The sequence below is a fragment of the Anopheles arabiensis genome, chromosome 3 (assembly GCF_016920715.1).
Source record: "Anopheles arabiensis isolate DONGOLA chromosome 3, AaraD3, whole genome shotgun sequence".
In the NCBI taxonomy this organism is placed as follows: Eukaryota; Metazoa; Arthropoda; class Insecta; order Diptera; family Culicidae; genus Anopheles; species Anopheles arabiensis.
In genome coordinates, this window is record NC_053518.1 from 17372324 (window position 1) to 17389837 (window position 17514).

General features: G+C 41.9%; 1 protein-coding gene across 3 annotated transcripts in view; it reads right to left on the minus strand.

Annotated features, from left to right (window-relative positions):
* Nucleotides 1-17514, minus strand: part of LOC120901988 (lachesin) — a 125291-nt gene that overhangs the window by 18759 nt on the left and 89018 nt on the right. For all 3 annotated transcript variants that reach the window (XM_040310403.1, XM_040310401.1, XM_040310402.1), the window contains exons 5-8: nt 11404-11611; nt 7976-8131; nt 7777-7905; nt 7426-7563 (exon numbers count right to left, since the gene is read on the minus strand). In XM_040310403.1, the coding sequence (XP_040166337.1) occupies nt 7426-7563; nt 7777-7905; nt 7976-8131; nt 11404-11611 (631 nt within the window). The remainder of the gene's footprint in view (nt 1-7425; nt 7564-7776; nt 7906-7975; nt 8132-11403; nt 11612-17514) is intronic.

Sequence of the window (17514 nt, forward strand, 5' to 3'; positions counted from 1 at the left end):
GTTCCGTCATGTTAAGCCCTTCTCAGTGCATTGGATTTCATGCGCCCTTCTGCAGTGGCCTGCATCCGACAGCAGCCCGTTGAAACAGATTAAGGGAAAAAAGGTTAATATGAACGGGAGACGTTTCTCACCGAGCACGTGTTTATGTGTGCGTCAATGGGTATCTATCCACCGCGTGCACATTTTAGCTATGGAAAATGGGCTCACCCTCCCCACCAACGGCACATAGCTTTTCATTCCCTGGTGTGGTAGCCGGGTGCAGCAGGATGTTTTTCCTGCAATGTGAACCCGGTTGTCCGGGCATTACCAAACAGCTCTAGTGCATATGAGTTTATTAGAACCGTTGTGTCCCCGTCAAGGCACCGTGGTTTGCGTCGTTTGCGTGCGTACAAAAGGATACCATCTATTGGCGGTTATCTGATCCACTAACAGAATGCGCTGCACACACACACAAATACGCGCAGAAAAGGACACAAAAGTGCAACCGGCAACGGGACAGCGGGGATGAAACGGGAGCTCACAGATTCCTCCGCGCAAGCGGAAGCGAACCGGGCCACGATATCGTGTGCGGGCGGAATGACAGCAGATTGAAACTGACTACACGGTCTGGAATGTCTCCGTCCATGCGGTGGAGTGCTCTGAAGGGGTTGTTCGGTAGACGGAAGGACAGTGTGCGATGAAAGATACCGCCAGTTAACCGAGTAATGTGTGAAGCTTGGCTCCGTTATCATCGAGATTTATCTCTTTATCGAGCGCTTTGATTGTGTGTCGAGTGTGTGGTGGAGGCGCAGGAGCAGGAGAAAGGATAACATATCTGTGGTATCTTTATTCGCCTCAATGGCCCTCTAAATAGGTTCATTTCCTGTTGAAACCCCCACACGCTTGGGCTTGGTGATGATTGGTGGTAGAAGAGGAAGAAGGGATGGAATGGGGTTGGTTTGCTTATTTCCTGTGTGGGCATGGATGGGGCCATACGCTGCGAGCGTATAAACGGTATAAAATTGGAAAAGAAGACAGTACACATTTTAAACCGCTTTTCGATGGTGATGTTAAATGTTTTATGTAAAGGAATATTTTTTTAAACACGTCATCGGAAAACATCATTGTTACACCATATAAAAAGAGAATAAAAATAAAAAGATTTACTTGCGGTTTTTAACAGCAGTAATGTATTCAATTACACGTAAACTCATAAAATTAAAATATTCCGTCCATGATATAAAATGACTGCATTTCGAGCCATTTTCCAGAATCAGTCGTTTTCATTCAAATTAGTGAAAATGGCCCGGTTACAGGGCTACGCAACGTTTATTCGAGGGCATATAAGAATTGCACTTCAATAAACCATTTTGTTTTTGGATCCTTTGTGAAAGATTTTGTTCTGTGTGCTTATATTATTTATAACATATATTGCAGTATATTGATTTATGATTTCTTAATTCTTTTATTTAATATTTTATAAATTAAATGGTGGATCGTGTAGGGGAAGGTAGGTAAAGACGGACACGTTAAGGGAAATGGTAAAAATCTAGGGATATATAAGCGCAACGACCATGAAAATGTGCATACATTATCTTACACTCATGTTTTATCAGAAAATGTGTTGAAACTTTTAAGTTTCCATCGATTTTTGCGTATTTTTCATGAATGAAAAACATGGTTTTTTTCGTGCGGTTTTGAAATGTTCGGGTAAGACGGACACCTGATATGGGAAAGATGGACACCATGAAGGGTAAGATGGACACCTGTAGAAAACGTTGGAAAGTGAAGAGTTTTACAGTATTTAAAAAAAATTCTATCGCTTTCCACGTCCTGGTACGTTTATAAACCAATTCTTGGTCTATTGCAACGGCGATTCATTCTGCCATGAATTTAGGAATTGTAAACGGCGTTTGTAATATATCGTAGAATGCAGCATCTAAAGCATTATTGACATATCGCGCACTTACAGCAAACGTTGCTCTAGCTTACAGAACAACAGTCTATAACTTCCTTTTACTCCGCAAAAAGTCCACGACCCCAGTATTCATGAGGGACTTGTTAACAGTTTAATCCATTTTCCACCATGTCAAAATTCAACATTTGATTTTTGTAATCTAATAGAATTTCTCATCTATTCCTGAACAATGTCGTATAAATGCCTCATCTTTTTATTGCCTTAAGTTGTCCAAATCGTGAGAAGATATTGGATTTTGTGAAGCGCCTCATCTGCGTCGAGCGAGTAATAGCATAACGAATGGCTACTATTTTGACCGTTGTTTCATTTCTCGCTTATTTCAATACTTTCTCTAGTTACTGATTGATTTATAGCATCGGAATACCCTTATTTAAGGTATTTGAAGAAATATATTCATCACCAATTGATATAAGAAGTAAAAAAATCAATAAATCCGGTGTCCATCTTTCCCTACAACAAGGTGTCCGTCTTTCCCGCTTTGGTGTTAGAATGTTCAAACCACCAGAAAACAATATTTTGTATTGCTTTTATCCTCGTTCTTTCGCCAGTTTTTTCATTAATGATCACGACAACTCATTCATGAAATAAAACTTCCGGAAATATAAACAATACAAGTTGTAGAGCTTAAGATCGCCAGTTGTCAAATTAGATCCACAAGGTTGCACATGATTGAAAATTTGTTTTGTTCGTGGATTTAACGAATTTTATATATATTATGCCAAAAATGTTCTCAAATGTGTTGTTTTACCTTCAGTTTGAATTCTACATTGTTGAATTACTCGAAAATTACCTTTTTCATGCATTTATGAGAAGTGTCCATCTTACCCGCAGTGTCCGTCTTTACCTACCTTCCCCTACCACTTGAAATACATAATTTATATATCAAAATTCACATTGTTTGCGATAAATTTACGTAACCTTTCGGATCAGATGTTCCAAGTAATATAAAGAGTCCCGTGGTATCTTGACATATGCCTTACCGAACCCCGAGAATGTCTTATGCCGTACGTCGTATGACTCTCGCCGATGCAGAGCAGAGATTCTCGAACTCTTTCCGCTCTTCAGCATCTTGAACAGTCTGGGCTGTCTGCACACGCATGTTTTCCCGCAAACGCAATACCCTAAATTTGCCCCAAATCATACTCCGCCGAATACACTGCTTCAGACCTTTACTGTACACGGATATTATAGGAACTGTTTGCGTCCAGGATGAGCGATAGCTTGAATGTAGAGTGTAGCGTGCTTTCCATGGTCAGCAGCAGAGTAGCAATTCCACTCAAAGCCTCTGCTATTGTAATTTTCGATTAAATGCAAGAATAGTTTCGAGCATAAACGGATTTCCGATGCCACCAGGTCAATCAAGGAAAAAACCTGTCCATTGTGTGTCTCCTCTGGATTGTTCTGTCGAATCGTAGCTGTCCACTGCTGCGGTAATTTCATCGCACCCCGTTCCTTGTTCGTTGTTCAATCGGTTCACGTTTACTAATATGTTGCCCAGCTCATCGATAGCATAAGAGTGCTCCGCGTCCACCAGGGAAAGTATTTCGGCTGCGAATAAGGCGCATTGTAGCAATTCTGGCAGTATCTGCACAAAGTCGTCTAAATGCAGCATGGTCGGAAATATCGTCAGCGCCTTCCGCGGCTTCATTTCGCACAGATACTAATCAATGAGTCGCAGCGCTTTGAGGTTCTCGAAAGCTCGCAGTATCTGATTCTGTTCGGAGTCTTCGACGGTGTACTGGTATTGATTTTTGATTTTGATGTTTAACCGTAAATCTTCACAAAAGTGATTCACGTTTGCATTCTACAATAAGAGAGGATAATGTGACATTTCCTCCACCAATATAAGGGCAAATAGGTGACGCAGTGTAGTTTGGTAGGCCCAAATTGAGGTGGCAAGATGGCGTGGAGGCGTCCGCCATTAAGGCCGGACATCAACAGTACACCAGGCGGCCAATAACGATATCAGTCTGGCGGCTGCGTGCGATCCACTGGTTACCCGTACCATATCACGGAAGCTGCTGCAATTCATTTTAAGCTTACCTGTATTTATTTAATCTTATGTTATTTAGATCACCTCATAAATATTACACAACTTCACATACTTTTGGGTAATTTTCGTCTGTTAGTTGGACAAAACCATGGTTGTCGTTTTTCGTCCAACGCCTACATCGATGAATCGCTATGTGCACCGAAGTGTGCAAGGAACCAACACGGTACAAAAATCATCCAAGCTATCCGCTACCTACCATCAACTCACTAAGCAACATCGTCTCACTATTGAGTGAAAAAGTAACGCTCTATAGTGAGAGATTGAAAATGAGAACCTTTTTGTAAAATTTGTTATAGGATTTAACTTTTAAGTGTAATAAATATGCTTACAGTTTTTTATTTACACTCCTCAATGAAACTGTCACTCAGCATACGTGGAATCTGCCATCCATGCAATAACAAAAACCAATTATTAATTATTCTCATTGGAATCGCCGAAAAATACTCCACTTGCTTAACACTAAAGATTGTTATGAGTTGATCTTTTGTTTATCAACAATGCATTCATCTTTGTCGTGGTAATTGTAGCGACATTAGAAAGCGTGCTGGGTCGAAGCAAAAGCGGCGAAATGACGAGGATAAAAACTTTCAATTCGAAAGATCCTTGTGCGTAATGTACAAACTGAGTAACGAATGACTGCAATCGAGGTTTCACGATGTTCTAAAATGGGTTAGAAGGTAGTAAGTAACAAATCTTATGGACCGAGAAAATTACCAATACAAGAAAACTTCTTATTTCATCAATAGCTCCGGTTTTGACTAAGCTGTTTAACGAATTCATGCACACAGGAACCTTTCCATGACTGTTGAAAGGTCTCGCGGTTAACATCCATCCACAAAAGGGCAAACACGAAGCATCAAATGATGGTATGCAAATCGATGCCATTTACTGTTTCAAAGTGGATGAAATTGTATATATGTGATCGTTCATATGTAGTTAGATTGTGTTGCCTATCTAGATCTATTGGTGCTACTTCCGGCGTACCCCAGGGCAGCAACCTAGGGCCTCTGTTGTGCCTGCTCTACATAAATGACTTGCGCACGATACTCTCGGATAATAGTTGCCTACTATACGCAAATGATGCTAAAATCTATTGTAAAATCCGTGACCCAGAAGAACATCTTTGAATACAAGCCACTAAGCGTCTGGAACGAAAAGTGCGCCATAAGCGCATTCAGTCGGTTAAGAGCTCCAGCGCTGTTTAATCATACGCTTGACGATCAGAACCTTGAAAGAGTGTGCTGCGTCAAGGATCTATGAGGAACAGATAGACCAAGTAATCGCTAGTGGCAATCGGCTACTTGGTTTGGTCATAAACATGACGCGCGAGCTTCGTGATCCTATGTGGTAGAAGGATCAACTGTATTAACACTGTGTAATCAGACCGCTGCTGGAATACGCTAGCTTTGTTTGGTGGCCTGCATCTACCCAGGCGCTTGCGCGGCTAGAGTCCATCCAACGGAAGGCAACACGCTTCGCCCTCCATGATTAGCCGTATCGTCTCGACTACAGGTCTAGGTGTTTACTGCTTGGGATCCCGCCCCTCGCCGAATGTGTTGAACACGCCAAAAATCTTGAACGGAACCAATGACAGTCCCGAGCTGCTTTCGCGGATTCACCTCTCTATTCAGAATACTCCGTCGCCGGCCAATACTGGCAGTCGCTGAAATTCAGACAACCTTTAGCTCTCGTAACCCCCTTCTTTGTATGTGACGTTTATTAAATTCTGCTGACGATCTCTACGAGCCTAGAATGACTATAACAGAACTGAATTCACGTTTAAGTGTTCGAAATGCGTCCAAACATAACAATATATAAACGTTATCTTTGTTATCTATTGTATATTGTAAACAAAAATTAACTTGAAAGGTCCCATTGTTAAAAATCATATAAACCATTGATTATAACCATTAAAACCATAAATCATGAGCTGTTATTTGAAACAGCTCAATGGATTATTTTATATAGCTTTAATGAGTCATCCACCTAAAAGACGAAACAGAATATTCTCTTCCTACCCATCCACAAAAGCAGCAGAACGTTACAGAAATTGTAACGCCACACATTCAATGGTTGAATTTCATTGGGTAAAAAGCAATGAAGTGAAAGCAGAAGAAGAAGAAGAAACCCCCAAATCAACCAACATACGACTGTTCAATTCGATGCTCATCAACGAACATGTCGAACCATCGAACCTCTTCAATTTCCACAAAATTGGCTGTTAATGCCACTTGACAGGGAAAAGCGACACCATTTAGAGTGCCGGGCGCCCAACTGAACATCCCACGTCCGGAGGACCTAATCACGCCAGTCATGGGGGCCCGTTACAGCACGTATCATCCGGCCAGTGGAAATGGAATTAGCAGGAAAAGCCCCTCCCGAAAAGTCGACAAGTATCTCTATCACTTAGTCTCAATTCAATTAACCGAGGTGTGAGAGATGGTGTGTAGAGAGTGTGTGTGTGTGCGGAAGATCAAATCAGACTGCTTGGCAGCAGGTTTCCTTGGGAAAACTGACCCTCGCCGGCCACCGATACCAGGAACCGATGAGTTGGACTTCAAACGCATGGGCGCAGATAATTTATTTCGGTGTCCTTCCTGATTGGATTTGACTTGCTTTTTAAGCCAACCGAATCGATACGCCGTCTCGTTCCGTTCACTCATACACACACACACACCTACGCAGGGTTGGTTCGTGTCAAGATGTTATCCCGCTCCGCTGTGAATGTGTGTTGGTTGTGGCGGGAGTTCGTTTGGCACCCCGCGCTGGGTCGCCCCCGACTGGTTGGGGACCGGTTTATTTATTCACGAAGGAAACACACACTTTCGCTCCAAATCGGAGGAGTTTGTCGTTGCCTCAAGGGTCGGTTTGGGATACGGTTCTGTTTGTTTTTATCCTGCTAGCCAACGGTCGACGTTTGAACTTGTCGACCGGGTTCGACTGTCCAGTATGTGGTCGGGATCGGTTCAGCTGACTGGCTACGGATTGGATTTGTGCCATTCAGCTTTTCCTCCACACCATTATGTAACTAATTCACGAAATTGAGTTAAGTTTCATTGATTGCCAATTGATTGGTGTTAAACGGTGCAAGTTAGCATTACAAAGATCACGCCCCAAGCGTGTAGGACCATCGTAGTCGTATTGCTTACCCGAGCCGTGCAAAGAATTTCCCATGAAATCAAACACGCGAGAAAAAAGAGCAATCGTTTCACCCCGTTTAACTTTCACCTTACAGCTTGAATTTCACCCTTCATTCTGTACAATTCGGAAACATTCATTCCCATTAAGGGCTTGTTTGCGTTTGAAATGTGTCACCGGGTGGACGGAACGCCTCCGGACTGATTTCCCAGCAAATTAATTTCTATCCAATGCAAAAGATTTGACAGGAAGAGGATGTTTGTCTCTGTGTGCTTACCGGATATTATCATATCGCCTCGCTCCGTCGTCCAGTAATTGATTGATGCTGGGTACGCCTCCGTGTGACACTCGAGCACGACATCCTGGCCGACGTAAGCTCCCTCGAGCTGGTTCGGTATCGACAGCATCGGTGGAACTGGGTAGTACAGGTGGAAAGAGAAACGAAGAGAGGCATTAGCATTACGGGTCGAAAGTCAAACATAAACTAGCTATTGGTAGTGTAATCCATCAAAATCGTTTTGAATTAAGTCTTTGCAGGCTCCTTGCCACTGAATTTAAATACTTTCACATTGATTTCTATATTTAGCTTTCGACCGTACCACATTCGAACAGTTCGTTGTATACTTACACTGTACCCTGAGTTGCACTCGCTTGCTGATGGACGGTGGGACGCCGTTCGATGCAACGCACAGGTACGCCGCCATGTGGAGTCTACTGACCTTGGTTATGTGTAATATTTCACCATCAACGACATTTACTGCGAAGTGAAAGAGTGACGCGTCAGTAACGTCAGCAAGGATTGAAAAATTGGAATCCATTCGTCTTACCATTTTCTCCACTGATCGCCATCTCGTCACCATCCTCCCGCCGCCACATCACGTACGGTTCGGGGAACCCCTTCGCCTTGCAGTTGAGCGTTACGTTGGTACCTTCGCGCACGACCATATCGTTGCTGGTCATCGATTCAATGATTGCGGGAGGAACTGGAAGTAAAATTATAGGGAAAAAAGTATGTTGTTATAGAAACTTTAGTGTTGAACCATACGAAGTTATATTCTTGAAATATTTTCATTCATTTTTCGATAAATTTTATAAATAAAATACAAATTTTCGGACATACAAAATAGTGTCTCCTCTAACGAGAACGATTCACATTCCTGAAAACAATAAAGAACCGACATTCTAAAACAAATTCATCAAATTCAATATTAAAACAACTGTTGAGAATCGTTCAATTAATACGTTGATACGCACTTAGAATGTTGGTTGTATTATCACAATACATTTAAAATAAAAAGGTTTTCCATATTTAACTAAGTATGGCTGAAATGTTTGCAATTATATAACATTATCCATCAGTAAGATGATTAAGAAAATTAAAAACCTTTCGTAATGACTGGATATAGTATCAAGAATACCGAACAATTTGGTTTTAGGGGGAATCTTTACAACCGCTTAAGGTTATTCAAACATCATGACGACAAATGCTTTTCACATATGACGCAAACATCTGACTCCTCTTCTCTTGCATGCATTAAAAAACATTCCTTTTGAAATATATAGAATGATTTGTTTTAATCAGAACAAGCTGCTTTTTCCATGTATTATTTTGTATTCGTATGCAATAATTTATTATTAAAAACACCCCGATAACAACCATGTACATGAAAATCAAATCAAAATATGACGTTTAAAAATTCACCGCCGATCAACCAACCACCCGTTCAATAAGCGTGTCAGCACGTTGCGAACAAGCGGGCCCCGGGGGTAGCGATGAAACATTAATTCGCAAAGCTCGGGCATTATCTCGCTGCTCGTAAACAATGCCCGGTGGCGATGCTTAATCGGGTGATGAAAATATTGAAAATGCACCAGTGCCAGGCACGCCGCACCAAGTGTGTGAATCCGGGACGTATCCGTACAGAGAGACAGATCGCTTGCAATGTTAACTTTACCCAGCACACACGCCGCACACTGAGAGGTCCAGTTGCTGTTGAGCATAAACAAACAGCCGACGGTGTCGTTAATCGTTCCCGGGCCGTCCCAGCGCCACCGTTTTGCACTGTTTGTTTGACCGCCGGCCACTGCAATAATGGTTCGTGCATAATGTGCAAAAGCATAAAGAGCTTTGCCGTTTTTCTCCCATTCCCTCCGCACTGCTGCTCTTTTCAGCCGTGCCGTTTTTGGTGATAGGTGATAATCGTGTGAGCAGAAAACACCCCTTGCCCGGGTGGCTAATCCGTTAAGCAGCGTGGGGACGTTTGTTTTTTGATGTCTGGCCCGCATGATGTTTGGCCCCGGCCGGTATCGGTTTACCCACACTGTGCAGAGGTGTGACACGGTTGTGATATGTTTGCGCGATAAATGCTGCACGCCGGCAGGGCAGATAAAGCTTAATCGCATTGCTGATGAATTGAATTTCTGTTATGCTTTCGGGGTGTAGGAAGGGCACAAACACAAACATACACATACACAAAAACACGCGGAACAATTTCCTATCGCTGCTATCGGAATGTTTTGGCGGTTAATGCAAATTGCATTGCGATCTCACCGTACCGTTGGCACTCAATTTACATTTCACAAGTCGATTAGTGTGATGGGCAATGTTGTGCAATAAAGCAGGAGTGAATGTTTCGCTCTGAGGGCTAGCAGGCAGTGCTGTATTAGTAGTGACACGTTTTGTACATTTTTAATCTTCCTTTGTGCGGCGAAGGTAAACAATAAGAAATGAATAATTTCTGGAATTGGACCTTTTAAGAGATGAAACGGAATTGCGTGTATTTGTTGTTGCAGAAAGCAGCACGAGCTTGAACGAATTATTATTTTTCCGCGAATCTCAATCTTTTGCAATTGAGCACTAATTGGCCGAGTGCTCACTCAAGCAGCTCTAGAATTCCTGGAATTGCTCTCATCCAGTAAACTTATGTTTGTCTGTTAGGAGAGCGGTCGATATTTTTGTATCATCTTTCCATTTCCAGGAGCTTGAGGCTAACCAAAGTTCAACAAGAAACTAAGTTGTAGATTTTAATTTTACCACGTTAGAATAACATTTGGATGGTGGCTTTTAAGTTTTCAGCTTCCGAAAATTTAGAGGAATGATGGTAACTGACGTAAAAGACAAATATTATTTGTGGATATCGAATGCAAAACAGCTTCAAACATTGGTAAAAAGTAAATTGAAAACTTTAGAATGTACAAAAAATGTAAAATACTACTTTTAATTATGATTTGTAGGGCGGTCTCGTGGTACATTCGTCAACTCAAATGACTCAATAGCATGCCCGTCATGAGTTCAAGCCTAGAATGGATCGCGTGGTAATGAATTAAGTCTCGAAGGCCTGTATAGGCCGGCATGTCTACGTAGGACCTTACGCCATATAGAAGAAAAAGTTAAAGAAAAAGAAGAAAAAGAAGTATGATTTGCAGAGGGCAATGTACGTAGTCAATCTAGATTTTTGTGATATTAAAAGCAATATCTACCTCATTTTAAAAGGATCAGACAGTCATTTAATCATAATTTAGAGTGCTAGGCGATAGTAATCGTAGAAATCGATAAAGTTAACTATATTTGAAATTTGAATACTAATAAAACCAACTGTACTATGTCATTAGAAAATTACAAAAATTTATTAAATAAAAAAAATGTTTCTCCTTTTAAGATACACATTTTTAGAATTTATTTTGGCATTTTGGCAACCTTTGAGTGCCTTTAATGTGCTTTGCGATGATTACGTAAAGTTGAAAAAAATCGATGTTTTTTAATAATTTTATCTAGATTTTATGTTTTCTTTAAGGTCTAAATCAAGCTGTAATTACACACAGCTATATAAATTTGTTATATTTAGTTACTTCAACGTTAAGAAAGGTAAAACTAATTTCGAAATGGCCCTCAACAACGTTATTTGCGAAGAAATCCATTTTTCCAAATGAATAGTTTGGAGACTCTTGCTTGAAACGATAGTTATTATCTCTTGAACAGATATCATAAAACTACAACAATTCTTGTCGAAACCAAAATAATCACTTAATATGTTTCTTCTAAAATGATTTAATTAAACTTCTACTCTTGCATTGAGTTGAGTATTTACCATATTAAATATTATTGAAAACCTCCAGCACTACTGGTAATTACTTTGCAGTGCCGAACGTAATTGCTATACTAACTAGCAACGGCTTCATAAGAATGGCATAACAGAATTGAATTACAAGCCCTGCAATCGGTGTGGTGCACTGTTTACCATTGCGCCATACTTACCCACAACCTGCAAGTAGCCCTTGCGAGATCTCATGGGATCGGTGTTGACCTGGCACATGTACCAGCCCCGATCACTCTCCTCCACCTCCCGGATGTGCAGGTACCAGGACCGGTGGTCGTTATAGGTGAGGCTAATGCGTGGGTTCTGCGTTATCACGTTGTGGTGTATCGAGAGGATGGTTTGCGTGTCCACCCGCACCCAGGCCACCTGCAATGAAACGATACAGCAGCAGAGCAACGAAGGGAGAGAAATGGTAAGAAAATATGTTGAATAAATAAGCGGGTGGAGGTCAGAAAAGGGTTGGAGGGTGGAAGGTATAGCATGGGCAAAAGATGATACGTTGCGTGCTTAAACCGGCGCACCAACCCACATCGGTAGCACATCGATGAGTTTGTCGATGTCACAGCTTGATTCAAGCGTCCCCCGTCCCCTTTTGGTGGTACTCGTGGTCGGTCCTTGTCCTCGCCCTGTTCACCCACTCACTCGACCGTAAGGGGCAGGTTGTGTTGTCGTAATAAATAACAAATTGAATAATAATATAAATTGCTTAATTCAAACTTTGCCACTGCATGAATAATGAATTTTAGAAATTGAATAAATCTCTATGTTTGTTGTGTGTACTACTGGCGGGCTAGCCTTCGCCTTGCCATCCAGCCCAACGAAGGGGCGCCGTTGACATCGACATCGAGCAAAGTGCAAATGAAATTACCATCAATCGGCAGCGAAGCCAAGCAGGAAAAGGTGTACCAGCGTACCGGTGCGGTCCGCCCGTGTCGTAAAACCCACCAAAGACGGCATAAGCTCCCCCAGCGCGGCACACACCGAGGGACAAAACTACGTATAATTCACCGAAATGGCGCAACCCAACTCACGGGAGAGAGAGAGAATGTGTGCGGAGTGAGAGATGAGAATCTGAGGATGAGTGGTTGGCAGCTAGTCAGTGGGTCCGCTGCTGTAACTGCTTCTTAACGGCCACTGCCGGCACGTTCTCTGCTCACGGGCGTATAATGGTCACCCGAAAAACGGGGGACCCAACCGAGGACGGTTCGTTTCGTTCTCGGTCCGGTGCAAAGAACGGCGCAATTTGGCGGACTGTTTCTTGGCCACCATCACGGACGGAAAGCGACAGCTGGGACGAAATCCAATTGACGCCTCATTAACCTGTCTGCCGTGACCGTGACAGCAGGGCTCTGTGGCACTGTGAGCCTCCGGCACGAGGCTGGAGTTGCCCGTTCGACGGGGGTTTTCTGGTCATCGTCGTCTTCGTCAAGCTTGCAGCGGTAAAAACTTTGCGAACAGAACTTCTCGCAGTAACGGTGGGAGTGTTGCAAATGTCGATTCGCACGAAAAAGGCGAAAGTCGTTCATGTCTTACAAAAAGATTTATAAGGTAACCATTAGTTGAGGGAGTCTTTCTTTTGGTTGCTTTGGTGGTTTCTTTAGAGCCATTTGCTATCCTTGGGGCACTTAAAGCTCGTTTTGAAGTAGAGTTTTTAAGCATATAAAGTTCAATAAACTCGATTTCGATACAATTTTATTTAAAAATAAATAAATTCAAATATTTATTTCAGTGCGTTGCCTTTTCTTGCTATTTGCATCTGAGTCATTAAGTTTGTTTTTAAGGGATCAATGTTTGACTATTTGTGTTTTGTTGCTTACAATTTTTAAAATAATGTCAATTCGCTGTTCTCAGAAACAGTATATTTCAATTTTTGTCACATTAAATCGCATAATGACGTAATTGTATCGCCGATATTAATAAGGTATAGTAATATCTCAAATATTACAATTGCTATGCTGATTTTAGATATTTTCATAGAGTCTTGCAAGTTGGCTTACAGTTTAATGTAAGAGAATGTAGTGTAAAAACATTAAATTGTATTGTTTTTTCACATACTACAATAAAATCAAAGTCGGTTGAACATTAAACTAAGATAAAATGAAATCAAAGTTGGCAAAATCTGCTTAAATACTTGCTCTGTTTAATAATTATTTCCTAATGGAATTTAAAATATATAACAAAAACAAAAAAACAAAAATATGGGCGTTTGAGGCATCTATTGATGCAAAAAGTAAAATAAACTAATACAATAAACTAATATAATTACTGCACTGCCCGTCCGTGATGACCGATGTTCGTACGTTTGCTCAACCACAAATCGCTTACAGAAATTCCACCTGTGAAGGGTTATTATATATTCAACAGTGCTGCAATGTGCCTCAACCCCGTGAGAGAGCTAGTTACACACATCCACATATGGATCATCGTATTTGTGACTCAATTGAATAGCATTACGGAGTTTTGTGCACCGAAAAATAGGGGAAATATCCGTTAGACTTTCCACCCAGCCACCGTTCAACGAGCATCCGGTAGCTTGCTCTTACTTCAAACGAAATCAAAAGAATCTCACCCACCAGCTCCGATAACGAATCCGTCAGATCATGGAAAATAAAATTCAAACATAGACAAACACATGCTCGTATGTGCGTGTTTGTGTCTGCTATTTGGCTGGCCCTATCCGTGCCGTAATGCAACCGTGCTTCAGCGATGGCCCTTTTCCTTACGTTCGTATGCTTTTGTATAGATCTCCAAGGAGCGCTTCTGGCAGGGACGAGCCAGCACCAAACTGGACCTCGGAAACCAACGCCGTACGCTCGCAACGAGCGCAAAGGGCAATACCATCACATAAAGGATGAAAAGGGGAAAATTTCAACCGGACCGGAAACCAGATCGGATACCGAGCCAAATATCCTTGCCCTTCCGTTCGGTGTGTTTGAGTGTGTGTGTGTGTGTGTGTGTGTGTGTGTGTGTGTGTGTGTATGGGTTGAGCTGGTTGGAACACTAAAATTGGAAGGCAAACGAGTGGATTGAAACGATTTCCTTAACTGTACAGCGTACGAAAAACCATCAGCAGCGGTCCCGGACCGAGGACGGCCACTTTTTGTGTTGCTCGGGAACGTGAGGGAGAGTAAGCAGCAACAAAAAAGCTCCTCTTCAAACACTCCAACACACACACACATACAGACGCACCGAAGAAAGTGTAGAAGAAGAAAAAACACACCGTGTGGCCGATATACACATTGGATTGAGTAATACTCCGGTAAGAGTTTCAGGGTTTTATTCCATTTATATTCAAATTTTATCAATTTATTCTGCAAATAAAAAGGGGACGTTGAGTGAGTGGCCAATGTTGAGTGCCGTGCCGGGCAGCAGCAATTCGGGAGTGCCATTTTTTTCGTTCGTTCTTTCTCATCGTTGCCGTATAGTCATCATCGGCACACACACATACATACAGTCAGAGCATGGGAACGGAAAAAGGTGAAAACAGCAGCAGCAACGGTAGAGCGAGGTCGGCGCTTTGTGAAACCGGAACAACATCAGCCGCACACAAACATTCAAAACATAGCGATCAGCGGGTGGGCCGAAAGGGTTTAGCAGGTGAGCGTGCAAAGAGTAGAAGGGTAGGAAAAAATAAAATACAAAAACAACATCACCCCATCACATCCAACAACATTGCACCAGTGAGGAAAAACAACAGCCAAACGACCAATTCAAACGACCAGCCGAATGAACCAGCAAACGAACGAACCGACGAACGAACGAACGTATGAACGTACGAATGAACGGGTTGAATGGTGCCTCCCCCCCTCTTTATTTGGGTATTCTGAAAAGGCTCAAGGCAAAATAAGAAAACCTCGTAATAGAGTATGCCCTGCGGGCCGCAGGACATGACACAGAAGTGGTGGAGGCTGTATCGTTAAGTTGTTTTTGCTGGACGTTTATGTTGTCACTTGTACACACCCGGAGCCCCAAGGATCCGATTGCAAGATTGGACGTCGTTTAGGGAGCCGAATTAATGAACATCAGCATCGACAAACATGACCGACGCTTGCCATCAAGGTGAAATATTTTCTAGCACATTCGGTCTTCCATTGGTGTTGTTGCGGTACAGGTAAGAGTGTGAAGCGCATTTGGAGTTTATTTGAATACGAGATGTGATCTGAAATCAACGTCAAATATAAAAAAGTGGACTAGCGCATAAAAATGATTGGTAACAAAAACTGTTTTTTCGTCCAAGCTTATAGACCAAAAAATCCATGACAAATATTAAACACAAAATTGTAGTATAATATAAAAAAAGGTTTTATCCAATGTGTACACTGGAACAACGCAAGCTTTTAGCCAAGAGAATGTTTTCCTGAATATAAATATCATGACAAACTGTAAACCGGCCCTATACAACAGGTAGACAGGAGTGGATTAGCAGTATGCAAACCAAGCGACCACGTGGGGTCCTGAGGTCTGAGGCCCTGAGGACCCCAATAAATGGAAATCATTTTCCGCTTACAAGTAAATTTGCTTCTCAATTGGTTAATGGTTTAGAATTTCTCACACCAATACTCGCTGGACACTTCAGCATGGCCTACATTTGTGTGATCACTAACGGCCTCCAGTGTTGTCATTCCACCACTGAATTATGGGTATAACATTCCATTTAAATGCTGCCCAATGCGTTTTTATATGCACCGCTTGGACGTCTTCTCTCAGGATTGACGTTCACGAGGGACCCTATTCTCTAGCTTTCGGTTAATCGTGCATTGAATTTAATCGATGAGATATTACTTTCTGAGAAACTCCAAGCGTCTTCTCAATGTGTTTGTGCAGTATTTTCCTCTAGCATCTTCTGGACAGCTACCCTGCAATGTCCGTGGTGTTATGGAATGTTTTTGATCTACTAGAACAAAACTACCATTTTTATATCAGGAAAATAGCTTCCGATAAGCTGTTTTAACTAAAGCATGCAATAAAACATCTGCTTTTGGCTGGTTTTGTATCTTAAATGTAATAGTTAAATTATCTAATGAGAATTAAATAATTTACCTTATTACAAATATACCCAGCTACAAAGATTCAGATATCCAATTCAATGTGCTAATTAGTTGAAAAATAAATAATAAAAAACATTTCCAAAAAGTATGTATTTCACTTATTTTACTTTTAAGCCCTGTATAGATCGTGCCCCCATACGTAGGACTGACTATCCTGCTATGGTAACAAAGAGTCACTTAAAGCCAAGCCCACTTTCACTAGTGGGTGCACGCAGGCCATAAATTCCAATAGTACAAACATTATAACACTTCATTACTAAAACATAATCTTATTAAATTTTAACACCTTTTCATGCAACAAAAAATCACTTTTCACAGTTTTACTGCATTAACAAAAAAAAAAACTCAACTGTGATCTTCGCCTTGATACAGGGTAAAATAAACTCTTCTGTTTTTGAACTTCCTATGAAACCCTATCAAAAGCTAATTTCAGCGTGAACTTCTTCAGAACTACCGCCTTTTTTCATTTCATCGTTTTTTGCCTCGCCTTGCTCTCTATTGTCACATTTTCCACGTCAAAAGAAAAATCGAATAACAATGCCAATGCAACACTGCCTTCGAGGGTAATGGGTTGACGAAGAACAATAACACAGGGGGAAAAAGCACTCCACCCCTCTACCTCACGTAACATAATTGAGGTGGTAATAATTGAAAATTAATTGACTGCAGCTTGATCAAACAGGAGCAACTCGACGCGCAGGTTAAAGCAAAAAAAAAAATTGTCCTTATTGTCCGCCCCGGGATCGTCTAGCGCGGCGAGGCGCTGGTAACATGACACGCCAGTCTGCTGACTCATTAGCCTTCTTCCATATCGACACCATCCCGTTCGGTTTGTTGTTGCTCGGTCGCCAGGCCCGGGCGCACATGCAAGCTCATGATCATTCATACAATTTTTCCTTTTTTTGCCTGCACCGTGCTCGATTAGTATGCTTAACGGCGGGAGATTTTCACTGCGAAACGGGGGTGTTGTTGGACGGAGGGTCACAGGGATGATTGTCCTTTCTTTGCGTCCTTTGATCGTTTGACTTTTTACTTTCCTCGTTTCATCGCGTTCATCAATGCATCACCCCGTACACCTCCTGCTCACTACCCGGAGAGTGGTGATGACTTCTTGGCTTCTTTTTGTTTCGCCCCTTGCTCCTGTGCTGCTATTTTGGGAGTTTGTATCACCCTCACAGCAGTGGCAGCCCGCGTGCAGGACGGGAGGTTTCTTTCGCTTTA